We start from the raw sequence: 26,363 nt of genomic DNA on the forward strand, positions 1-26,363 counted from the left end.
ATGTGTATTTTCATCTGGAAAATGAACCGTTTACTCATCTGCAATACTGTATGTTGCTGTGAATCGGCTCCTTTTAACATGTTTATCAGATGTGTGTACAATAATATGTATTTAAATACCTAATATAAATAACATACATTTACAGTGTGTACAAGGGGGTGGCACAAAACTACTAGACTTTGTTTGTATTTACATAATTCCATCTGTAAAGCATTTCATCGTGACTTTACACTGTCCATGCAGAGCATTCCAAAAACCTTTCAGAGAGATTTACTCCTTCAGAATCAAATGATTCATACTTGTATGACAGAATCTGATCTGAATCCAGGTGGGCTTGAATTGACCGAATGCTCTCTCTCTCTCTCTAGAGAGGCCACGTTATGCTGAGAGCTGGGACTTCGAGGTGTCAGGCTCTTCGTTCCTGCAGTTTGATCTGAGCATGGGCTGCAGTAAGGCTGCGTCTCCGGCCCACGGTGTCCATCTGGAGTTCTCCACAGACTGCGGGAGACACTGGACACTCGTCACGCCCGAGTGTGTTCCTCCGGCCATCGGCTGCTCTGGATACACGCAGCGGTCTGTGTTCAGTGCGCCACAGTTCCTGCAGTGGAGGAGAGTCACCATCTACCTGCCCAGCGCTGCCATGTAGGACCGTTGCTCAGGCTCTTTACACGTCTCAAAGATTCAGTGCTAGTGCCATCTCAGATGAGCTATACACACATTTCAGTCCCACACTTATACCACTATACCACTGGCAGCAGCAGCAATGAACTGTAATGGTATTAAATGAAAATACTGTGGTTCTTTGGTATGTACCGTGATATTTTACATGTTAGGAATTTGCTTATATGCCATAGTACGTGTCCAATGATAATTAAGTGTGTCCTTACTAACATCACAGGCACAAAATGGGTTAAAACATGTTTTTTTGGGTGTTAAGTGATGGCGCAAACTAGCACTAACTTTAGTAAATCACCTTGCGTGATTGATTTGAACTTTTCCTAACATAAATTCTGCGTCTGAAAGGGAAACTCCTACAAATGAATATGCAATAAGTTCAGCAGCAAAAAAACTTTTTCCACAGGTTTATCACTGTTTCATCAAGAATGTTCTGTCGATTTGAATGGGGTTTTTCAGTTAATTAGTAAAATAAGGTCTGTGATAAACATAACTTGAGAAGACTTTGTTGTAAACATAAACTGTATGCACTCACACTCCAAACTTATTAGAAACATACTGTAAGTTTTTAAAAATTGAAATAACTGCTTTAAAATTAGGGTTTTCAGTATAAGTGTATAAAAATAAGTATCACCAAGTTAAGTTTACCACAGACCATGTTTTGCTTGGAAAAGGAATCTTCAGAGTTTTGGTGTGATGGCTACAGAACTCTGTTTAATGTCAGTTTGCATCTTTTAATGTTCAGTCTGTATATTCAACACTGCACTCTTGTTCCCAAATATATAGTTCTCCCAGAACACGGTTCCGCTGGATCCAGCCTCACTTGGCTCCTGGAGCTGATGGCTGGGCGCTGGACAATGTGCTGCTGACGCCCGGCTGCCCGTGGATGAGCTCCGGACATGGACTGTGTGACAATGGACACTGTGTGTGAGTGTGGACTCCAGCTTCATATTCCTCACATGCTCCTCAGAGATCCTGCAGTCACGCTGATGTTTCTCTCGCTCAGCTGTGACAAGGGCTTCGGCGGGGCGCACTGTGTGCCTCTAGTCGCTTTGCCATCCGTTCTGAAGGAGGATTTCAATGAGAACCTGAGGGCTGATGTGTGGCCGGAGGTGTACGGGGCAGAGAGAGGCACGCTGAGCGGAGAGCCTCTGAAATCAGGAACAGCCCTCATCTTCAAAGGAGTGAGTATTGCAGTCAAACAGTAGTGATCTTCCAGTGGAGTATTACTGCCAGTGCTTTAAGTGGCCCAAAAGAGGTCTCGGCCATTTATGTAATTGGTAACACATTATTTGAGTCCACTTTAAACATTATACTAACTGTAAGTGACTGTACATCTCTTTGCCAGCTAGCAGTCATTAGATGTGAAATGATCTTAATATCTGCTCACACTTTATTTTGATGGACGTAATAAAGGTAACCCTAACCCTACCCCTACTGACGATTAGTCACTTTGCACGTACATTTCAACTTATTCTACTAACCTTGACCTAACAAACTCACTTCTTCTAAAGTGGGCTATTGAAATTAATAAAGTGTTACCATTTCATGTAATTATATGCAGGTTTTGCAAGTCCCTTTAACACTTGAAATATCTATTATAATTATAGTTTATCTACTTTCTTTTTATTTATTACAAAAGTGACCCTCTAACACTAGTGTTCTCTGTTCTTGTTCTCTTCTATCTACTTGTTTTCTTGTTATTTATCATAAAATTAATAAATAAATAAACAACCTTGATACATGTACTGCATTAGACTAATCAAGACTTGTTGCACCACTTACATATGATTGCTCTTTTGTTGGTTTTGTTTGCTTCTTTTGTCCTCATTTGCAAGTCATCTGCTAAATGAGTAAATGTAAATGTTAATAGAAATGCATTTTAAAAGTTTCATAGAACAAGTAAATGAAATCAGTAAATGAGAAGAAATAAGTTTTCTCTATTTTCCTTACTTTGTGCCATGTGTTCCTGCAGGAGGGACTAAGGATGCTGGTCTCAGCAGATCTAGACTGCATAAACACCATGTACATCCAGTTCTCATTCAAGTTCATAACGAAGGGTGAGTCTGGCATGGAGCATGCTTAATCTCCAGCTCTTCTGCTTGTCTTCTGTCAGCGGATGGGAAAGGTTGTTAACAGTATTTCTGTGTTTTACCTGCAGGCGTACCAGAGCGCTCTCACTCCGTGCTGCTGCAGTATTCAGTGAATGGAGGGATCAGCTGGCTGCTTATAGACGAGTTTTACTTCCCCACTTCAACAGACACGCTGTTTGTTCACATGTCTTTGCCTCCGAGCGCACAGACCAATGCTACGCGCTTCAGACTGTGGCAGCCGTACAACAGTGGTAAAAAAAAAAAACACAGTTATTCAAACTTACTCATGTACACCTCACTCAATCACAAATACATCACCAGTATAAAGAGATGGGTTTGTGTTGTTCCATTATGGGAAAGTGAGAACCATAACAGGATCATTTGCTCTGTGAGAAGAATTTTAATGCATGAAAGCTGGACTACACAACTTTTGCCCAGATTGTTGCACTGATTTACAGACTGGAGTCATTGCTAGTAGCTGAAAGTCAAACCCAGTCTGCAGATTTCATAGAGAGTTGCGTAGTGTATGATGGTCACAGACTCCGATTCTTTGCGCTTCAGACTTTGATTCCAGCCAGATGGAGATCAAATATGTTTGATATTTTGAACTGATTTTAGAAGACATATTGTTTTCATTTGTTCCACCTATTCTTGCAATAATGCGTTAGCACGAGTCTGGTATTTTATGATGCTCAGTTTCCTCTGTAACTGTTTACAAAGTCGGCAAGTGTACGATGCCCAGTGTTTCAGCCTTAAGATGACAAACAGATGTGCTTTTGTTTTCAAAGCCCTAATGTCATATGAATACCTCAAACATGTACCGCTTGCATGTACCACATGACGCTCTTGTTCTACTCAGTGTCTGACAGACTGTATACTCTGTTTTTGGTCATTGTTGTAATTGTTACACTTGTCATTCTTCAAACCCTCAGGGAAGAAGGAAGAGGTGTGGGTGATTGATGACCTGATCATAGATGGCAACACCATCAATAGCTTGCCAATTATATTAGACAGTTTTGAGGGAGGTCCTCAGGAGGGGAACTGGTTGTTTTATCCTGGAGGAAACACTGGATTCTACTGCCCCTATCAGAGGGCAGGACTGTGAGTATCTGCATAGTGTTCATCTCACAACAACACGCCATGTACACTGATGTAACACACTCAAGGAGATAAACCATAGTCAGCTCGTGCCTCTGGACACGAAACACTAGACTTGGGCAGAATCAGCCCAGTTCCCGTCATCCAAACTCAACAGGATTATGCACATTCAGCCACAGAGCCTCCAGAGCTTGATGTTGATCTCCGTGTTGAGAGAGCGATGGCATCATGTTAGTCTCACTGTTTGCAGCGAGGAGGACTCAGCTGTGGTGTTCACATCCAGTGAGCTGGGTGAGCACTCCATCACCACAAGAGATATTGATGTCAACGAGAACACAGTCATCCAGTTCGAGGTAGGGATTTGAGCAATAGATATTGGCATTTAAAAGGCCATCTTTGTAAATTGTGATAAGTCTTGAGTGGGAATGTCGTTATCTACTGTGTGATTCCTGTTCTAGATTAATGTGGGCTGCACAGCTGAAAGCTCTTCCTTGAACCCTGTGCGTCTGGAGTTTTCTCGAGATTTCGGATCCACGTGGCATCTGCTGGTTCCTCTGTGTGCTGGAGGGCCCCGACTCAGCTCTCTCTGCTCGACTGAGCTCCACCCGGCCAGCATCTACTATCCCGGCACCACACAGGGCTGGAGGAGAGAAATGGTCCACTTCGGCAAGCTGCGGTTGTGCGGGTCAGCGAGAGCTGCTTCTGTGTTTTTAAGGTTCACTGTTGTGTGTTGGGTGTGTGACGGTGTTTCTGTGCTTCCAGCTCCGTGCGGTTCCGCTGGTATCAGGGGTTTTATTCAGGCGGCGCGGCTCCGCCCACATGGGCCCTGGACAGCGTTTACATCGGCCCTCAGTGCCAGAACATGTGTAATGGGCACGGCGTGTGTGAGCGCGGCACTCACTGCAGCTGTGATCCGGGTTACTCTGGTCCCGACTGCTCCGTTCCAGATGTGCCAAACCCAGATTTCCTGAAGGAGGATTTCGAAGGTACAGAAGCAAACAGATGTTTTACAGTATGCTGTTATTTGACAGTGGTTAGTTGAGTAACAAATGTCTGATAGCCACTGTGTGAGATATAAAATATCAAAGCAAGTGTCATTCAGCCTATAGAAAAATAACACAAACAGACCTTTCTTGCAAATATTTGAAAGAAAATTATTAAACATTTGATACCAGAACTAATTTTCTTAACATCAAAAAATACATGCTGCTTCCAGCCTAAGGTGAAGTTGGCAATGATTTGGGATTAATATAAAGTCATTTAATGGGAAATGATGTGGGTGCTGCTCATCGGTGCTCAGTGGGTTTTTGAAATTTAGAATTCTGTGTGGTGTTTATTCGCCTTAAGATTGTGTCTTAAACAGTGTAAATGAATAACAGCTATCTCTTCCAAGATTTTTGCCTCTATGTCGAGTTGCTTGTTGTGTGTTACTCTTTATTCTGTGTTTTGTATTGTGCTTGTAGTCAGTTACTTTTAACACAAAGGAGTTGCTCTGAATTTTGTTGTACAGCTGTGCAGATTCTGATTCTGCTCCTCATAACCGTACATTAAACATGAAGTATCTTCACAGTGATTGTGTCATGGTGTGCAGCAGATTCACATTCACTGTGAACAGACAAATATCTTGCAGTGTATATTTCTCAAAAGAGAATTGACTAAAGCAGATTCATTGGGATTTATCTGTGTATACAAATTGTCCATTTTACTGATTGTGTCACACAGGTGGGGTTTTGGAGTCTGAACATTTCAAGTTGATGAGTGGAGGAAAGCCTTCCAGAAAGTGTGGCATCACCACCAGCGGGAATCACCTGTTCTTCAGTGAGGACGGTTTGCGAATGCTGGAGACATTAGATCTGGACCTGTCTAACGCTAGGTATTCCACAAACTCACCAGATATTTCACCGTGGAAATGTCCTTCACACCATTAGAAATGTTGGAGATGTGTTTGTGTCCTGATCAGGTTTATCCAGTTCTTCCTGAGACTGGGCTGTGGTAAAGCGGCTCCGGACCCACGCTCCCAGCCGGTGCTCCTGCAGTTCTCCGTGGATGGAGGTCTGAACTGGGCTCTCCTGCAGGAGTTCCTCTACAGTAACAGCAGTAACACAGCTCACCTGGTGGCCCTGGAGATCCCTCTCCGAGCTCGAACCTCAGCCATACGCCTGCGCTGGTGGCAGCCATCTGAGAACGGACACTTCCACAGCCCCTGGGTTATTGATAAAGTAAAGAGCTGCTACACCAAGACATGCATGACAATACTGCAATTCACTCATTAACACTGGATTAAATATCATCTCATAAACCATACGTACGTTTAAAATAGTCAGTGGAGTGCCTTGTGAAGACAGTTCAAAACCATGAATCAATTTTCTCATTTTACTCCATGATTAAAGCTAAAAGGATTCTTTTGATGAAGGTTAAAATTTTAAATGATGGTTTGGGTTTCAGTGATATTTTAACTACACTGAAGTTCAGAATTAATTATTTGATTATCCTTCATTTTGAAAGTTTACTTTAGAGATTCAACTAACTAGAAATAACTTTGCAACTACATGTCAACTAACTCTCCTCAAAGTATAAGTAGACTGTTAGGTTAGTTTTAGTAGAATAAATTGATGTTCTTGCAAAGTTACTTATAGATAGCAGAATGTCTAAACTGGACTATCAAAATGAAGTGTTAACAATTAATTTAATATGAAACACTTTTATATCCCAAAGTGATAATCTAGCAGTGATGACTGGGTACAGTAATTACATACTTGCTTCACATATCGTCCAATTGCCATTTTGATAGATTTCATCAGTAAATTGATCCAGGTTGTTTCTTCTGGAACAGGTTTTCTTGCAGCTTTTGCCTCCATTTTGCACATCTCACTGACATTAAGATGGGTTTTTAGTGTTCCAATTAAAAGTGGTCAGCCAAGATACTTTAAGTTTCCACTTGATATTAATATGCATTTCAAACATTTATTCAGTTAAAGTTTCAGCAGTTTCAAATAAAACTATTCAGTAAAATCCACGAAATCCAGTAAAATTTCAGGCTGCAATCCACAAAAGCTTTGTGAGCTAAGTTGATTGTAGAGACCATGGGTGCCAATGGTTCTATGACCTACTTAGGCTTACGATGCTTTCCAGAAATGCAGGCCAGGTGTCTGAATGGTTTTGAAAGGTACTGTTTATACAGTCAGTAAACATGCACATTTAGGCTGTTGTGCTGGTTTTGGATCTGGATGTAGAGTGGATGTGCTCACTCCGTTGCCCTGCTGTGTGTGTGTGTGTGTGTGTGTGTGTGTGTGTGTGTGTGTGTGTGTGTGTGTGTGTGTGTGTGTGCAGTTGGTTGTGGGTGGCAGTGCCAGCGGTTGGGGGCCACTGGAGGATGACTTCTCCTCCACAGATGGACGCTCTTGGCTGCTGCACCCCGGTGGCACGCGGATGCCGGTGTGCGGCTCTGATGGAGAAGCTTTTGCCTTCATCGAGAAGTCTAACATTCGCTACGGCATCACCACTGACATCAGTCTGGGCCCAGATGCATTCATCCAGTTTGATTTCTCTGCCTCCTGCTCCGTCACCTCCTCCTGCTACAGTACGTCTCCTGAGCTTGCGCTTCTGTCTTTGTCATGAATAGAATGGTTTTCCTCTGACCGCTGTTCATGTGTCCGCAGCGGTGGAGCTGGAGTACTCTTTGGATCTGGGTCTCAGGTGGCACCCGCTGGTCAGGGACTGTTTACCCACAAGCCCAGATTGTTCCTCATACACACTGCAGAGACTGCTGGTGTCAGATACTTACAACAAGTGGGGCAGAGTTACATTACCCATACCACACTACGCCAGGTAAGCACCCACCCAACCACACTATTTTCCTGTTCATTACTGTAAAGCTGCTTTGATGCAATCTGCACTGTATAAAGTGCTATAGAAATAAAGCTGACTTGATGTGACACCTGCATGTAAATCAAGTAAGGAATGATTGACAACAAGGCATTCAATTATAGAAACATAATGCAGAGGTGGTAATGCTGATACACCTCAGGTGTAAATTATTTTTCAATAATTCAAAGGATTGTAGTGAATTTTTCCACTTATACCACGGTTAAAACCCTTCTAGACATTGTTCATATAGTACTAATTTCTTATGCCTCTCGTTCCAAACTTCCATTTGAAAGTTCAATGCATCATTTTAAAGGCAGCAGCGTTTCTAATAGTGAAACTGTAAGTTTATTTGCTTCAAGAACAGCAACGTTACCACATCCATACTGTGCAATGTCATTTATCTTTTCAGTTGCAAACTATAAAATAATTTCCAGGGTAGAGCTGACAACATGTTCTGTGTGGTTGCAGAGAGAGCAGGGTAAAGAAAGTGCACTTTGAAATTGAAAAGTGAAAGTCGTGACATCTGCCAAGTATGGTAACCCATACTCGGAATTGGTGCACTGCACTTTACCCATCCAAGTGCACACACACAGCAGTGAGTAGGGAACACACAGACACAGTGAACACACACCCAGAGCAGTGGGCAGATACCCGGGGAGCAATTGAGATTTACTGGGGTCTTTCGGGTTACAAGTCCAACTATCTAACCATTACGCCACAGCTAATCCCTTTGTATAGATCATAAAAGGTAATTTACTCTGGAAAACATGGAAAATGTTGTTCTCTTTAAAAAATTTGTTCGGTATCTCAGTATGGAGAATCACCTTGAGCGTGACCAATCCTGGAAGCACCAATTACACCACGTCTGTTGATTGAAAGACCAATAACTACAGTGATAAGGGATTCCCACCTCCCCAATATATATACCACTGCATTATGGTCCCTACCTCATTCTCAATCTCTTCCCCGTGAAGATCATTTTGGAAGCTATCCTCAGCAGATCTTTAATGAGTGGTCGCTAAACTGTTCACGGAAATATAAATACTTTTAGGTATGTCACCGAACGTCAAGTCAGCTTGTGTCTGTAGACAGGTGGATTTACTGGCTTTTTTCCTGTCCATGCCTTGTGTTATGGACAGGATGAAGGGATTAAGGAAATAATCAGTTATTTGTTTCATGGGCTGATTCACATAAGGGCAAACCTATTTCTGTCCCACTGGCTGGTGGAAGCTATTATATTTGTTATAATAGCATGGTTTTAAGTCCTTCAAAGGGGCTGAGGGTTAGCAACCTTGTAGACATTAAAAATAATTGCACACATTAGAATATCCTTCAGCCAATCAGAATTCAACAGCATTCAACATTCAACAGCCAGTGTTATAATGACTTTTCAGAATTGAAACGTTTTTCATTGTCTTTTGTGGCAAACGCACAGGTCCACGGCCACACGCTTCCGCTGGTTTCAGCCGGCACCATTCGATAAGCAGCAGACGTGGGCTCTGGATAACCTGTACATCGGTGACGGCTGTCCTGAGATGTGCTCCGGTCACGGCCGCTGCAGACAGAGCTCCTGTGTGTAAGTCCCTCTCACGGTCACCAGGTAATGCCTGCTGTAAGTCTTTCCTGTTCCTCACGGCTCGTGTCTTTCAGATGTGACCCTGAGTGGGGTGGTGAGCTCTGTGACGAGCCGCTGGTCTCTCTGCCCACTCAGCTCAAGGACAGTTTCAGTCGAGCGCCGGCGCTCAATCACTGGCACCTGCTGACCGGAGCCAAGATCAGCAGCGTCTGTGGAGCCGTGGCCTCAGGATCAGCACTACACTTCAGCGGGGTAAAACTGTCCATCCTCCAGTCTCCGTTTCACAGTGGGCAGTCCTTGAAATGCTCACATTCACAGTCTTTAAATTACACTATTGTAGCATGAAATCACAATATCATGAAGTCAGAAAAGCGAACTATAGATGAAAATTAAAAACAAAAAAACCAAATGCATAAGTATTCCCGCTCCCAGAGTTAATACTGAGAACAACCGTTGGCAAAGAGCTTTTTTTCTTGAAAATTGTGTCCCGAGAGTCTTAGGATTGTAGCTTGTTTTCCTCCCAGGTTTTTTTTCATAGTTGGCCCATCTATTTTTCATTCTCTCTTTATGAGTTTCTCATCCCTGCTGTCTTTTACCGTAGGGATTCTGTTCTCACTGTGATGTGAGCTTAACAATGAGGCACAAAAGCAAAATTTTACTTTCACCAGAGTGTGAAATCTCTGAGCAAACTCCATCTCAAATATTATGAGTATATTCATTAAAACCTTTCCATGAAAATCATTTGTTGAAGGAAAATGTGTTTGTCTAGCGCTCTGTCTGTTGTAATAATGTTTCAGGATACATGACAGTATTGTTCTGTTTGAATGCGAGTGTCAATGCTGTTGTTTGTCCAATGGCCAGAGCTGCTCTCGTCAGCTGGTGACGGTGGATTTGAATCTGACCAGTGCTGAATTCATCCAGTTCTACTTCATGTATGGCTGTATGATCGCACCCAGCAACCGTAACCAGGGCGTTCTGCTGGAGTTCAGTGTGAACGCAGGGATCAGCTGGAATCTGCTGACCGAGATCTTCTATGACCAGTACAGCAAGCCTGAGTGAGTCTCTCTGCTAGCACACTGATCTTCTTGATTTGAACAATATCTAATGATTCTTACAGTTCCCAGTACAAATTGTACAGATGTCATGTAACTGAATTCTTCTCACTTAATTAAACATAACTCCTTATAACGTCATCAGACAATTGTGCAGTGTAGAACTAAATGAAATACTGTACATATCCTTACATGTTGCACACTGTTTTTCAAAATAGTGCATAGTGCACAGTAATCAGCATGCTCCTGTTCTATTCTGAGAACAGAGTAACTGTGAAGAGCAGAACTGTTTTTAACTTAATGAATTAAAGGTCCTCTGGTGAAGTGTTCAGTGCATGATGAAGGTTTTCTGTTTCAGGTTTGTGAATGTTCTGCTGCCCGCTGCTGCGCGGTCCGTGGGCGTCCGGATCCGCTGGTGGCAGCCGCAGCATGACGGGGCCGATCGGAGCGACTGGGCTCTGGATAATGTGCTGATCTCCGGCTCAGATGCTCACGCTCAGATCTCAGACACGTTTGGAGGAGCAGCACTACCCAGTCATGAGAGAGCGCCGGCTGATGGCACACACACACGACACAGCAGCTCATCCACCATCCACGAGGAGACCTTCGGTACGAGACACATCTGCTGACACAAATGCACACATACACACACATTTGTTTTTTTGAAAAGTGGGTTCATCCCATAGGTGTAATGGTTTTTATACTGTACAAACTTTATATTATATGGCCCTTCACCAACCCTACACCTAACCCTCCTGGTAATACCTGTGTCATACCCATGTTATTATACAGAGTTGTGTCCCGATATGTCACAAAAACAAGAGCACACACACACACACATGTTTGTGTTCATCCCATAGGCGTTTATTTTTAAACTGTAGAAACTGTATATTCTATGGCCCTTCACCAACCCTACACCTAACCCTAACCCTCACAGGAAACTTTGTGCATTTTTACTTTCTCAAAAAAACTCATTCTGTATGATTTATACGTGTTTTGAAAAATGGGGACATGGGATATGTCCTCATAAGTCACCCTCTCCTTGTAATACCTGTGTCATACCCATGTCATTACACAGAGTTGTGTCCTGATACGATACAAAAACAAGAGCACACACACACACACACACACACACACACACACACACACACACACACACACACACACACACCTTATAAGGGATCAACAGAAGTTTCCCCTTTTGTACAGATGGTAATGAAATTGAAAGACAAACACTGTGTAGGTGTTCAGATACATGTAATTGTTTCGATGCTATTTCATTTTTTCTTTTTCTTTTTTAGAATATACAGTATTTCAATATGGTATTACTGTAGAAATATAGCAGATTTATGTCTTGTTCACTTTTGGATTATGTTTGTAACTGCTTTGAAAAGTGTGTAAATTGGCCTGTAAGTACATTGAGTTTTGGTGATTTTTTTTTTGTCTAAATTTGAAAATAATTCATGTAATCTGAGAGATTCATTCACCGGAAGAATTTAGTGCCAAAACAGTGGAAATGGTCACAGATTAGACACATAAATGCTGTTATGCTCACTGTGTGAAGAGTTCTGAAAAAATTACCTAAATATTGACAAAATAATAATAATAATAATGAAAAAAAAATGTTACAGTGTATTTTACTTTATTTATTTATTTATTTTTTGATCAAGCCATCAAACTATGGAGCTGTATGAAATAACTATGTGATGTTTTGTCTTCAAAGCTCCATCAGTCAGAGGCACAGGATCACTGTAATCAAAGCTCATCTCTCACTTGTTCTCTATTTACAGTACTCATACTCAACTATATTCATTCATTTCATTTCAGTGAGCGATCACTGGCTGTTTTCTGAAGATTGCTCCGTGAAGCGTTTCTGCAGCTCTCCAGACGGTGTCATGGTGTGTGGCAACACTGATGGACAGGAAGTTTATGCTGTTACGCATGACATAGTTCCTGCCAAAGGCTGGGTCATGCAGTTCAAGGTACACTCTCAGTGATGAATGCATGCTCTCCATCAGTCACTCATTTGTTTAGGTATTGTTTTAGGTTTCTATGGCTGGTTGTAGTCATAACTGTGAATATTTGTGTATGCAAATGGATAATTATGTGTGTTGTTTGTCAGATTGCGGTTGGCTGCAGTGTGCCAGAGAAGCCTGCAGAGAGACAGGTTCATGTTCAGTACTCTGTGAATTTCGGTGTGACCTGGAAGTACCTGGTGCCTCAGTGTTTACCTGCAGATCCTCGCTGTGCCGGACTGGTGTCCCAGCCGTCTGTGTTCTTCCCGGCCGACGGCTGGAAGCGAGCGGTTTATCCTCTTCCTGACGGTCTCGCAGACACGTGAGACATTACAGACACTGCTTTGTACATGAAGCTGAAATCAGTTGCTGAGTTCAGTGCTAGAGTAATTTCTCAATGAGATATAGTGCATTCAGATGAGAATAAACCAGTTTAACTCATGTTCATCATGTCAGCAGAGGATAGGGAACAGGAAAAACACACCACGATTCAGTTTACCATAAACACAGTTATTCTTGCAGTAGTCAAGTAGTCAGTTGTCCTTGTACTGGTTGAATCAACAAACCTAACCACATTTCTTCTGACACAAGTGTATTGTATCTACTCTGAGTTTTATTTGCTTTGAAAAGTATTTTTTGCAAGTGTTTCTAAGTGCACAGGGAAGAGATTTTCTATAATCTCCAGGTGAGTGATAAATATACATGGTTTTGTTCACAGAACGGTGCGCTTCCGCTTCTATCAGAGGCACTCAGACACACAGTGGGCAGTGGAGAACTTTTACATCGGACCTGCTTGTGAAAACCACTGTGGAGGTCATGGAGACTGTCTGGACCAGCACTGCCTGTGTGACCCGGGCTTCACTGGGCCCAACTGCTACGCCAGCACCACGCTGAAGGTAAACCAGAACCCAGCGTGAAACAGCAGACGTGTGAATGTGCACGCGAGCTCTGCAAACATCAGGCTATCGTTGTGTCCCCAGCAGGTGTCTCTGAAGGAGCGCTTTGACTGGGATGGGTCCCGCGGTCCACAGTGGCAGATGCTGGAAGGAGGATACCCCTGCACTGACTGCAGGGTGCTGGTGGAGGGAACAGCACTGTATTTTACTGGTGCAGATGCCAGACAGGCGGTCACTAGTGATCTGGACCTGCGTGGGGCGAAGTAACTACACAGAGCATTTTTCTTTTTAAGTTCTGCCAGACACACAGCATACTGTATATCGAACCCTTTATTCTGAAGGCCTCAGAGAGATTGTGGATGTTGGCATGATATAGCTGAGCACGTCAACTGTTTAGTTCCAAACATCCAGCTAACAATATTTACTTTCCAGAATGTTCCCAGAACACATTTTAAGGTTTGTTTTTTGTCAGGCAGGATTGTGTTCTTTTCACACTTTCTAATTTCTCCATTTATTAAATGCTGTATTACAGTAATACGAGTAATATAGTTTATGATTTTTTCTGGAGGAAAGAAATAGGATGTTGCATTGTTTTGTTTCTTTCTTTGCATGAGGGTACATATTCTAAGCCTTTATCATTCTAAATAAATGCAAAGTGTATTCTCATCTTAATAACGTGCCTGTGCTGCCACTCCAGGTTTGTGGAGTACTGGGCTAAAATTGGCAGCGATGAGAATGTTACTTTGTGTCATCGTCCAACCTGTCGGAAAGAGGGTGTGTTATTGGATTATTCTATTGATGGAGGTATGATTCTTCATTAATAACACAAATGCTAATTTATTCTCATCTTTCCTTTCATCAAGACACAAGTCATATAAACTGATCGAGTTGTTCTCTCTGTAAGGTGTGTCTTGGACATTGCTTCATGAGATGGACTATCTGAAGTATGTGTCTGTGAGGAGAGATTACATCGTGCTGCCGGAGAGAGCACTGACCAACGGCACCCGTCTGCGATGGTGGCAGCCGTTCTCTCTGCTGTCGGGCCTGGTCCGGGCGAGTGCGGCGCGTGCTCAGTGGGCTTTAGACAACATCCTCGTGGGAGGCTCTGACATCAACCCCAGCACCCTCCTGGACACCTTTGATGATGGTGAGTCATGTGTTATGTGTGATATCCTGAAGTCTGGATCTATGGGAAAAAAAACACCAAAAAAAAAAAAACATCAGGCTTGAGCTGGTGCCAATATTATAGAGCCTCACTCATGTTCTCCTTCCTCCAGAGGGCGTCTCTCACGAAGAGAGTTGGAGCTTCTATCCCAATGCTGTCCGTACGGCCGGCTTCTGTGGAAACCCGTCGTTCCACTTGTATTGGCCCAACAAGAACCAAGATGGGTCACACAACATACTGGCAACCCGTGAACTCATTGTTCAACCTGGATACATCTTACAGTTCAAGGTTTGAGCACAAGATCTTTGAGATCATTCAGTTTTCACACATAAACACACAGGTATACAGTGACTCTGGTCTTTGTCCATTTTAGATTGTGGTTGGCTGTGAGGCAGACCAATGTGATGACCATCATTCAGTGCTTTTACAGTACAGGAAGGATGCCAGGTGAGTGCAAACGACAGATGTGCATGTGTGTAGCCTCCTTCACTCCTTCATTTCTGTAAGCATATCTCATCCTGTTTGTGGTACAGCTCCAGTTTGCAAGAATGTCTGTATGCAAACTTTCTGATTCTTTTATCTGTTGCATGAGTGTCCAATCCTGCTCCTGCACAGTTTAGATTTATCTTGTCCCAACACAACTACCTGGAAGATTCTAGTAATCCAGTGGGCGTAAAGGCACAGGATTGGACACCCTGATCTATTTTCAAATACCAGTTTTAATGACCGTTGTTTTATGAGAGAGAGGAAGGGAGTAAGAAAAGAAAGGAAGTGGTAATATGTTGTCTAGTAATGAAGTTCCTTTCCTCCACAGGTCAGACGTGTGGCAGTTAGTCCAGTCCGCCTGTCTCCCTTCTTCTGCAAACAACGTGGGATGCTCACCTTTCCAGTTCCACGAGTCCACGATCTACAGTCCTGTCAACAGTTCAGTGTGGACCAGAGTCACCATTCAGCTTCCTGACCATGTGTCGTCTGGGTATGGCTTATAGGGTCTCTTTAAATGTTCCCTTAAAGGGTCTTTTTAAGAGACTGCATTATCATTAGGATGTGTGGTTGCTAAAAGCACTCATCCATAGGACTCAGGTATTCGGACATTAATGCACAAGTCTATAAGTGTCTGACTCTCCTTCGTGTGTTCAGTGCGACACAGTTTCGCTGGATCCAGCACGAAGCCCCTGGCGAGCGCTACAGCTGGGCCGTGGATCACGTGTACATCGGGGAAGCATGTCCTGGACTGTGCAGCGGTCACGGCTACTGTACCAGCGGACCCATCTGCATCTGTGATGAAGGCTATCACGGTGGGCATCAGTTCTCTATAACTCTGGGATTCTGTGAAGTTTACAACAGAACAAACAGGAACAGGTTTTGTCTTTCTCAGGTGATGACTGCTCTTTGGCCAGCAGTGAACTGCCCAGCTCGATAAAGGATAACTTCGAGTCTGGTTCAGTGTCTCAGGAGAGCTGGAGTCTGATTCAGGGCGGTGGTGTGGGCAGCGGATGTGGTCAGCTCTCTCCTCACGCTCACGGGGACTCGCTGTACTTCAACGGCTGCAAGATCAGACAAGCCATCACTAGACCTCTGGATCTGACCCGTGCTAGGTGAGGCAAAACATATTCAAAACATCCATTTATTTTCTGGGTCATTTCAGTCTTTGATGCAATCCGTCACCATCGTCTTAACATCTGTCTCCTCCAGTAAGATCATGTTCGTGCTGCAGATAGGCAGCGTGTCGCAAACGGACAGCTGTAACGCTGCACTGGATCAGGCGGATACGGTCGACCGGGCCGTGCTTCTCCAGTACAGTCTCAATAACGGAGTGAGCTGGCATGTCATTGCTCAACACCAGCCAAAAGATTTCATCAAAGCCCAGAGAGTGTCCTACAACATCCCACTGTGAGTCTGCAAACATGCATTACATGAATTTCATTGTTACAAATAATGCTGAATTACTTGTATGTTGTTCCTGTAGCTCTAGAGCATGGTGCTAACAACATCAAGATCATGGGTTCAATTCACATGGGGCGTATGAACTGTACAATGTATACCTCGAATGCAACGTGTGTTGCTTGTGATAAAAGCACCTGCCAGTTGTATGACTGGCTTGTGTTCAGTAAACATCAATGTACTGGAAGAATAAAGCAAACATGAGTGACTTTAGGAGAAAATTTTGCAGGAGCAAGACATCAGTTATTTAATATCAACAGGTGCATCTAAATAAATAATAATGTTGTGGAAAAATTTGTTTATTTCAGTAATTCAACTAAAATTGTGAAAATTGTGTATTAGTTAAATTCAGTGCACACAGACTGAAGTAGTTTAAGTCTTTGGTTCTTTTAAAGCTGCAGTAGGTAACTTTTGTAAAAATATATTTTTTACATATATGTTAAACCTGTCATTATGTCCTGACAGTAGAATATGAGACAGATAATTTGTGAAAAGATCAAGCTCCTCTGGCTCCTCCCAGTGTCCTATTGCCATTTGCAGAAACTCCATCGCTCCCGGTAAGAAACAACCAATCAGAGCTGCGGTCCGTAACTTTGTTTGTGTTCAAAATGTAGAAAAATGAACATAATAAGCGAGTACACCATGAATCAATTTTCCAAACCGTGTTTTTGGCTTGTCCTGAATCACTAGGGTACACCTATAATAAGTGTTTATATTCGGACTATTTTAGATTGCTTCGGGGATACCGCGGCGGAGTAACCCAGTACCTTTGTGATTCTTCATAGACATAAACAGAGAGAAGTAGTTCCGGCTACGATGTTCTTCCGCAAGACGCAAGCAGTTCTGTTCATTAACCGCTAGAGCGTCAAAAGTTCCCTATTTTGGCTCACATGTAACAAAAACCCACCAATTCACTATCTCAACAAATTAGAATACTTCATAAGACTACTAAAAAAAAGAATTGTTGGCCTTCTGGAAAGTTTGTTCATTTATTGTACGTACTCAATACATGGGAGGGGCTCGTTTTGCTTTAATTACTGCCTCGATTCGGCGTGGCATGGAGGTGATCAGTTCGTGGCACTGCTGAGGTGGTCTGAAGCACAGGTTTCTTTGACAGTGGTCTTCAGATCATCTGCATTGTTTGGTCTCTTGTTTCTCATCTTCCTCTTGACAATAGCCCATACATTCTCTCTGTGAGTTTGCTGGCCAGTCAAGCACACCAACACCATGGTCATTTAACCAACTTTTGGTGCTTTTGGCAGTGTGGACACGTGCCAAATCCTGCTGGAAAATGAAATCAGCATCTTCAAAAAGCTGGTCAACAGAAGGAAGTGTTCTAAAATTTCTTGGTAAACGAGTGCAGTGAATTTGTTTTTCATAAAACACAATGGACCAACACCAGCAGATGACATTGCACCCCAAATCATCACAGACTGTGGAAACTTAACACTGGACTTCAAGCAACTTGTGCTATGAGCTTCTCCACCCTTCCTCCAGACTCCAGAACCTTGGTTTCCAAATAATAATAATAATAATAATAATAATTCCTTACATTTATATTGTGCTTTTCTAGGCACTCAAAGTGCTTTACATTTGTCAGGGTGTATCTCCTCATCCACCACCAGTGTGCAGCATCCACCTGGATGATGCTTCGGCAACCATAGTGTGCCAGAACGCCCACCACACACCAGCTTACTGGTGATGAAGCCAATCAGCAGATATGGGGATTATTAGGAGGCCATGATGGCCAGAGGCCGATGGGTGAATCTGGCCAGGATGCCGAGGTCACACCTCTACTCTTTCCGAAAGACATCCTGGGATTTTTACTGACCACAGAGAGTCAGGACCTCGGTTTAACGTCTCATCTGAAGGACGGTGCTTGTTGACAGTATAGTATCCCCATCACTACACTGGGGCGCTAGGACCCACACAGAACACAGGGTGAGCGCCCCCTGCTGGCCTCACCAGTACCTCTTCCAGCAGCAACCTAGTGTTCCCAGGAGGTCTCCCATCCAGGTACTGACCAGATCAGCCCTGCTTAGCTTCAGTGGGCAACCGGTCTTGGGCTCCACGGTGATATTGCAGCCAGCCAATTGTATTCTAAATGAAATACAAAGCTTGCTCTCATCTGAAAAGAGGACTTTCGACCACTGGGCAGCAGTCCAGTTCTTCTTCTCCTTAGCCCAGGTAAGATGCCTCTGACTTTGTTTGTGGTTCAGCAAATTCCTTGACACATCTGTGTGTGGTGGCTCTTGATGCCTTGACACCAGCCTTAGCCCATTCCTTGTGAAGTACACTCAAATTATTGAATCAATTTTGCTTGACAATTGTCATAAGGATGCGGTGTTGGTTATGCATCTTTTTCTTCCACACTTCTTTCCTTCCACTCAACTTTCTGTTAATGTACTTGGATACAGCACTCTGTGAACAACCAGCTTCTTTGGCAATGAATGTTTGTGGCTAACCCTCCTTGTGAAGGGTGTCAATGATTCTCTTCTGGAACCCCATACTTTTTAAGAATGATTAATGACTCACATGAAAATGGGAGACTCCCCAACTCATTATATGAGAACAAAATTCGTGTTCTTTTAAAGAAAGGAAAAGACGACACAGATCCGGCCAATTATCGACCTATATCGCTTCTTAACTTTGATCAAAAGGTGATAACAAAAGTCTAAACAATTAGACTCTGAAAGCATATCTCAGCAATAGTACCCTAACCCTAACCCTAACGCCCAAAAGGCTTTTGACCAAATAGAATATTCATTTATATTAAAAGCACTTGAGCAATTTGAGTTTGGGAGTCGTCTCATCAAGTGGGTAAAACTTCTATATTTATGTCCTCGATCATCCATTCTAACAAACTCTAACAAATCTAAGCCTTTTGAGTTGCATCGAGGAGTTACACAAGGAGACCCCCTTTCTCCTCTTCTTTTTGTTATTGTGCTGGAACCCCTAGCAGTAGGGATTAGAAGTCACCCACATATACATGGAATAAGAATGGGAATTGATGAAGCTTTGGTTCGACAATATGCTAATGATCTATTAATATATCTTTCTGATCTAGCCAATTCAGTTCCCTATCTGCTTGATTATATTACTTTTTTTTTTTGATTGCCAAACGACAGTGAGCACAACTGAAGCTACATGTGCAAAACTCTAACTACAGTCTGCACTACCAACAGTCACCTGAGCCAAACAGTTCACATCACCTGCAAAACTCATTCCAAGCAACACAACTCTTAACACACGGCTCAACACAGACTCAGTGCAGCCAAACACTACACACAACCCTCACTGAGATAACACACTCCGTCACTCAGAACACACTGAGAGGAAAAACACTAGCATCAAACACCAATGCAGAAAATACTCACTTTTCATCTTTACAGTTTGAACAATTTCAATGACTTCATATGAAGTAATTTTTTCTCCAAAGAAAGGAGTGACATTCTTTCACATGATTTATTTAATTTTTTAGAGCATAACAGTTCTTTAAAGTAAATTAAGATTAGCAGTTTGCTTCAATAATCTGTAGTAATTTATAGAATTACAGTAATGAGAAACTAAAAGTACATACTGACCTTTTCAGGGCTAGTCCTGAATTTGCAATCGGCAGTGTTTGAAATCTCTTCTGTTTTGAATGTGTGCTTCACAGTTTTGACAGCAGTGTGTTAGCATTTGAACAAAGTGCTGTAAATCCACAGTGTTGTGCAGGTTGTGGTTAAAGTCATGGGATAAGTGTGTAGAGTTAGGAAAGCTGTGTTCAAGCAATGGAAAATGAACTAGAGTTTGGTCCACATGAACTGCTGCTGTGCAGACTGTAGTTAGAGTTTTGCACGTGTGACTCCAGTTGTGCTCACTGTCGTTTATCATCAAACAAAAACGGTAAGGCTTTCACTTAAAATCTCTGGGTATACCATGAATTGGTCCAAAAGTGAGTTCATATCACTGGATGGACACACAAGTTCCAGCCAGATTGATCCATCGCCTTTCAAAATTGTCACAGACCGCTTTATATATCTTGGAATTGTGATACCAAAGAACCCCAAACAAATATTTATTTGCAGGCCATCAGCGCAAAGAGCTGTTTCTATTCTTTACACCATGACAATAGCCATTCATGTGAAGCAAAAAGTCTACTGAACCTTCGGTGTCCATGTCAATACGTGGGAGGCAGTCCTGACACGATGACCTTCATCAAGGGTGATGTGGTGCTCGATCAGGCTCCTGAAGTCCCTCTTCAGTGGCAGTGGGTTGCTTTATGAGGAGTCTTCTATGTATAAGACGGTCGTTTCTGGGATGTCAGAAAACTCATGTGGTTATGGGGAGTCACATATCATCTTCACTGGTCCTCTTTATCTGCAAATACCTCAAATATGTGCCAAATGTTCATGCTTCAACAAGACTTTGAGCTTTGTGAGAAACGGGGTAAATGTGTTATTTTTATTTTTATTTTTTACAATAGTTTGTGCATGTGTCCAGAACATTTAATTGCTGTTAACAAATATCATTACACTTAAAATGCTAAGAGACCTTCTTGTCTATTTTCAAGGACCATGGAGTTTTATCTTAAGATTTAAAATTGTTCTTCTGAATCACATATGGATTGCACGACTGTGGAAGTCCATTTACTGGTGTGTTGTTTCTCTGCTGTAGTGAGGCTCGTGTGAGAGGGGTTCAGTTGCGATGGTGGCAGCCACGGCACGAGGGCGCAGGACACGATCAGTGGGCGCTGGACCATGTGGAAGTCATTCTGTGAGTACTCTTGCCTTTAATTATGACAATCATTTTTCCTTCACTCAGACATCAGTAAAATCGTTCAGCACAGTTTGGATTACACAAGCTGACACCTGTGAGAAAAGTGCTTTAGATTTGCCAGTAAATTCTCCTGTTGGGTGTTTAATGAAGTACACTCATTATTAAAACCATAGTAGTACATGCCAATAGACATTAGGCACTCCCTGTCCCCCCCCCCCACACACACACACACTCACACACACACACACACACACACACACACGTCTCAGTTCCGTCCCTCTCACTCAAGTTCTGGTCCTCACACTGCGCTCTCTCTCTCTCTCTCTCCCTCTCTCTCTCTCATCACTGCCCTCCACATGTTCACTGCACTCACCCGTCTGCCTCCACCATCCTCTTCTGTTCTGCAATAACCTTTACCTTACTTCCACCTAAATGTATGTTCCTCTTTGGCCCCTGTTGTTTTCACTCCCAACACTCAACTCTGTTGGCACTGCATCCCTCTGTTGCTCTGGTCCTGCTGTCGCAGGTCAGGGCTCTTTCACCCCCAGACCTTTGTGCAAGCCAGCAACAGCCCTGTCCTGCATCTTATAACCTTTCCTCTCTTCTGTATTCTGCTCCCTATGGCATGGCTGTAGTGTCAGGTAAGTGCTTTGCTTTGCTGTTCCCAGAATGCACCAGTGTTCCCTGCCTTTGGTCTCCCCTCACTGAAACTGTCTTGAACATCACTATAGACCTCATCACCCCATACAGGTGGGAAAAAATAAAGGAAATAGCACATGAAAAAGTTAGAGTTAATTATAATTTAGGTAAATCTATTAAAATTGCAAATGCAGCACAGTCTGTAATACATTGTCATTTTAAAGAATATCCAACATCTGTTAAACTGAATGACCACATTTCAGGAAGCTCTGAAACTAAAGTTATAACTGTATGTCAATATACACTACTGTGCAAAAGTCATTATACTTTTTGCTTTTGTGTGCCAGTAGGAAATATTGATTTTAGATTTCTAAACATTCATTTTCCAAATATTGTTTTTGCACAGTGATGTAGGTAAAAATGTCTGTGTTGTTTCCAATGTTGTTTTCCCCTGTATCCTACACATCTAATCTATAAAGACCCTTTCCTCTACACAGCTGGAAGTTAATCTCACCCAAGACAGATCTAACATTTAGGTTCTATACAGTACTTAATCATACACTTGGAAATATTATGGACAGAGACAGGTCAAACTATTCATCCAGGTCACTGGAGAATGTGACAATAATAACTCCTCAATATATACCCATCCCATATCTAACTGGAGTGGCAGAAACAGGTATACTGTAGTCTGTTCACACAACACTGTACGCCAAATGATGCACTCAAGCAAAATAGTGTAGCGGTCAAATGAAAGACTCAACATACACCCACTGGTCACTTTATCAGGTGGAGCTTTCTGATTCTGGGTCGGACACTCTTTGTCCTCAGAATATTTCTCATGACGGGGCTTCAGCTTCATCTTGGAAACGGTCTCTGTAGATTCTGGTCCATGTGGAAATAGTAAATAGTAAATAGAAATAGGAAATAGTGTGGACATGCGGTTATTGCAGATGTATCGACTACATATTCATGCCGCACTTCTGCTGATCTAGCACAGATCTGGCAGTGAAAAAATACTTTGTCTGGTAACATAAAAAGTGCTGCTTATCAAAATTAAGTGGGTGTCCAAAATATTTAACATAATAACAATTGTTATTACTGCTCTCACCTCACTTTCTACCACCATTAATCACTTACACCCATATTGTTCCAAACCCATAAAAACTTTGTTCTTTTGTGATACGACTGACTCAGAAGAGTGTATGCTGCCTGTGTTCAGCTCATATTCTCCAAAATGGTGATACGCTGATGTGGAAAGACACAGAGGAGACAAACTGTTGAATAAAGTGGTCATTTTTGTTTTATTTGCATACAAAAAGTATTCTCATCACTTCATAACATTACGGTTGAACCACTGATGGACTATTCTGATGATGTCTTTCATACTTTCCTGGACCTTGACACTGTTATCTACTTGGCAGTCAATAAGACAGTCACAAACCTCCCAGTTTTCATCCAAAATATCTTAAATTGTGTTCCGAGGATGAACGAAGTCATGAACTTACCCCCATGTCGTTCCAAACCTGTAGAGCTTTGTTTGTATTTGGAACACAATTTAAGATATTTTGGAAGAAAACCTGGAGGCTTGAGACTGTCCCATTGACTGCCAAGTAGAGAACAGTGTCAAGGTCCAGGAAAGTATGAAAGACATCATCAGAATAGTCCATCTGCCATCAGTGGTTCAACCGTAATGTTATGAAGTGTCGAGAATACTTCATAATTACGACTTTATTCAACAATTTGTCTCCTCTGTGTCTCTCCACATCAGCGTAGCACCATTTTGGAGAATATGAGCTGAACACAGACAGCATACACTCTTCTGAGTCAGTCGTATCACAAAAGAACTAAGTTTTTATGGGTTTGGAACAACATGGGGGTAAGTAATTTATGACAAAATGTTTATTTTTGGGTGGAGTATCCCTTTAAGGTTTTTAAGGATCTTGACAAACCCTTAAATAAGATCCAAGTGCCCAGTACAGTTGAATCAAACATGACGTGTGTGTGCATGCCTAGTAAAAAGCCTCTGAAGAGTCGGTTGACCCATCCCAGGTCCCTTATTTGTGATTATATTTGTTCATGAACCATTGCTAACTCTGTGTGTGGTGGCTGTTTCTCCACTAGTCCAGAGACTCACAGATAAGCACAGCTCCCTTCACCGGTCCCTCACCCTCATTACAGCACCATCTCCCACCCTCCTGTCCCTTCATGCTTTGCAGACGCCCCTTCCTGTCCTGGCTGCGTTCCTGGCTCATTGGTCCCATCCTGACGGACAGAAGAGGCAATGACAGGCTAAGCAATAGCGACTCTCAGAATTCTTTCCACATTTTCTCACACTGTCTGTCTGTCTGTCTGTCTGTCCTCCTCACAACCTCTCGCTCTTCTTACGTTTGGACTCTTGGTCTTTTTCCATCTGTCAGTCTTTCCTCAAGCTCCAACCTCAAGCACTACTCTATAGATGTTTCCACTCAAAACCTGAACCGGATTGTTGTCTTTGTCACCTATGAAACAAATAAGATGCACTGGCTCCAAAAGAACTTAAACTGAAAGACAGTGTTTGAGGTTATGAGTAAACAATCAATTAGATTTTGTAGTTTGTGGATTCAGTGCTATGTGAATTCTTAAAGAAGCCTTCCTATGAATTAGAATAGTGCATTGTTAAACCTGTCTGCTTTCCTCTTCACAGCACCCGTAAACAGAACTACATGATGAACTACTCCAGACAGACTGGTCTACATCACTACTACAACAGGAAGAGGCGGGCACTGCGGCAACGAACCTAAAAGATTCAAGAGAAAAAGCTGCCGCTCACACGTTATTCTGTTGGCTACAATCCGCTTTCCCTGATGAGAAAACAGCATGTCAGGTCACTTCTGTCAGCATCTGGCCATACTCTCTCATCTGAACGATACATTGGACCATCTAGTCCCATTTCTAGCCAATCAATGCCTTCCCAGAGCAGTGTGATGGGAAAGACAAGCACCTAAATGTGGCGATTTTTGTATACTATCTATGAACTATTGGGTTCCTAATTCTGTTTATTATAACCTTGTTTGAATTCTCCTGATGTGAACGACTGCAAAGCTCTCCTGCTCTCACCTCACTTTCTGCCACACTGTGAAGTTCTTCTGATGGTTCTGATGCTGATAAAGCTCTGAAGAGGAGAACCGAAGACGACTCGTGCTGAAGCAGTTCCTTGGATGAAGATAATGACAATGTGTTTTGCTGTTGTGTGTCTGTGGGTTCGTTTTGTGATGCGTTGATTGTGCTGTTCAATTGTTTGTTAGTTTTATACTAACTTGTATCTTTTGGGCTTGGATCATTTTTCCTTTGTGAAGCAAGGCTTGTGGAGAAGTCAGGCTTGGAGAGGCAAAAAAGAAGCAAGCAGAGAATGAACAGAAATACATTTAAAAAGAGAGACTAACGATGTTTTGTTGTTGTTGATAAATCACTTTTTTTATATATCTTGGTTCCTTAAGAATATTTATGGTGAATGGTTCTCCACTAAACCTATTTAAAATACACTGTGGGTGAAATCTGTGTTGTTGTTGTTTTTTTCTGTTTGTTTGTTTTTGGTTTCAGTTAGGTTTAAGTTATAATGTCAGGTTCTCGGTTCTCATCCAGTTGTGCTGTTACACATCTCGTCATCTCCACTCTTTCTTTGATGACCTGTCAGTGTTGTTTATGATGTTACCTTCTCCCCCTCTTGGTGTAGCTCTCCAATATAGCAAGTTCTTGTGTATATATATTGTATAGAAATATATATATGCAGGGATCCATCAGCCTTATAAAAGGGAAATAAAGAACTGTCAAAACCTCCAGCAGAAGAGTGGTGATTTATTAAGGTGTTAGGCTGAATTTACGCTGCCCAAAATTACCCCAATTTTTCCTCCGTCACAATCATATTCTGGGTGGGGGGGGGGTGCTTTAACCCATAGATTAAAAAAAGCAACCCACAGCCTCCACCTGAACTGATGGCATACACTACTGTTGTTTTTCAGTGACGTTCGACTCGCAGTTGTTCGACTCGCTTAGTCTAGTTGTTCATGCAAAAGGCCTTTTTATTTTTAACATATTGTTAAAAGCTTTGTAGCAACAGAGCAAACATAGGTAAAAGTTCTGCAGCACATGACCACACAAACAGGTTGGCTGAGCACAGAAGAACTCGGCGTGATATGAAAACACAATCTTCTGACCTAGAGACGGGCTACCGTTTTCCCACGAGGTCCTATGCTGTTGCTGAGCTAGTTATAGAAATAGAAAGTCCCATATGTCCTACTGGTAGGGTCTCGGACCAGGTATGGGAAACCCATGTAGGGTGAGTGTTTCCAAAAAGCAACTATGATCACAAGTTCTATTGTTAGCAGCAAAGTTCAACGGAACTTGCGACTGTAGTTTGCTAATGATGCTTTTGGCAAATGCACCCCAGGTCTGCTCTTGAGTTGCACTCACCATTGGATGACAACATCACATGTTGTAACCCTAACCACATTGGAAGGCTTTGCATTAACTGGCCCTTTACATGAAATTAATTTCACAGAAAGGTAGCCGATACTAAGACAGTCTCCTCAACTCCAAAGCC

The 26,363-nt window shown here is 42.5% G+C and overlaps 1 protein-coding gene across 4 annotated transcripts in view; it reads left to right on the forward strand.

Annotated features, from left to right (window-relative positions):
* Nucleotides 1–25,602, forward strand: part of reln (reelin) — a 117,160-nt gene extending 91,558 nt beyond the window's left edge. Inside the window, exons 34-65 of one of the 4 annotated variants that reach the window (XM_052530755.1) lie at nt 369–642; nt 1,462–1,602; nt 1,682–1,859; nt 2,651–2,735; nt 2,837–3,019; nt 3,701–3,869; nt 4,117–4,219; nt 4,325–4,551; nt 4,629–4,852; nt 5,589–5,739; nt 5,827–6,085; nt 7,197–7,446; nt 7,526–7,694; nt 9,169–9,309; nt 9,384–9,561; nt 10,171–10,364; nt 10,720–10,970; nt 12,189–12,343; nt 12,484–12,698; nt 13,095–13,272; nt 13,357–13,535; nt 13,970–14,076; nt 14,177–14,419; nt 14,550–14,725; nt 14,811–14,884; nt 15,252–15,413; nt 15,578–15,735; nt 15,816–16,035; nt 16,133–16,330; nt 21,041–21,139; nt 21,669–21,783; nt 24,468–24,495. In XM_052530755.1, the coding sequence (XP_052386715.1) occupies nt 369–642; nt 1,462–1,602; nt 1,682–1,859; nt 2,651–2,735; nt 2,837–3,019; nt 3,701–3,869; nt 4,117–4,219; nt 4,325–4,551; nt 4,629–4,852; nt 5,589–5,739; nt 5,827–6,085; nt 7,197–7,446; nt 7,526–7,694; nt 9,169–9,309; nt 9,384–9,561; nt 10,171–10,364; nt 10,720–10,970; nt 12,189–12,343; nt 12,484–12,698; nt 13,095–13,272; nt 13,357–13,535; nt 13,970–14,076; nt 14,177–14,419; nt 14,550–14,725; nt 14,811–14,884; nt 15,252–15,413; nt 15,578–15,735; nt 15,816–16,035; nt 16,133–16,330; nt 21,041–21,139; nt 21,669–21,777 (5,450 nt within the window). In that variant the 3' untranslated portion in view covers nt 21,778–21,783; nt 24,468–24,495. Of the gene's footprint in view, nt 1–368; nt 643–1,461; nt 1,603–1,681; nt 1,860–2,650; nt 2,736–2,836; nt 3,020–3,700; nt 3,870–4,116; nt 4,220–4,324; nt 4,552–4,628; nt 4,853–5,588; nt 5,740–5,826; nt 6,086–7,196; nt 7,447–7,525; nt 7,695–9,168; nt 9,310–9,383; nt 9,562–10,170; nt 10,365–10,719; nt 10,971–12,188; nt 12,344–12,483; nt 12,699–13,094; nt 13,273–13,356; nt 13,536–13,969; nt 14,077–14,176; nt 14,420–14,549; nt 14,726–14,810; nt 14,885–15,251; nt 15,414–15,577; nt 15,736–15,815; nt 16,036–16,132; nt 16,331–21,040; nt 21,140–21,668; nt 21,784–24,467 lie in introns of all 4 variants that reach the window. The other 3 variants (XM_052530756.1, XM_052530757.1, XM_052530759.1) reach the window with 3 other exon arrangements.
* The last annotated feature ends 761 nt before the right edge of the window (nt 25,603–26,363 follow it).

Source organism: Carassius gibelio, chromosome A18 (assembly GCF_023724105.1).
Source record: "Carassius gibelio isolate Cgi1373 ecotype wild population from Czech Republic chromosome A18, carGib1.2-hapl.c, whole genome shotgun sequence".
NCBI lineage: Eukaryota > Metazoa > Chordata > Actinopteri > Cypriniformes > Cyprinidae > Carassius > Carassius gibelio.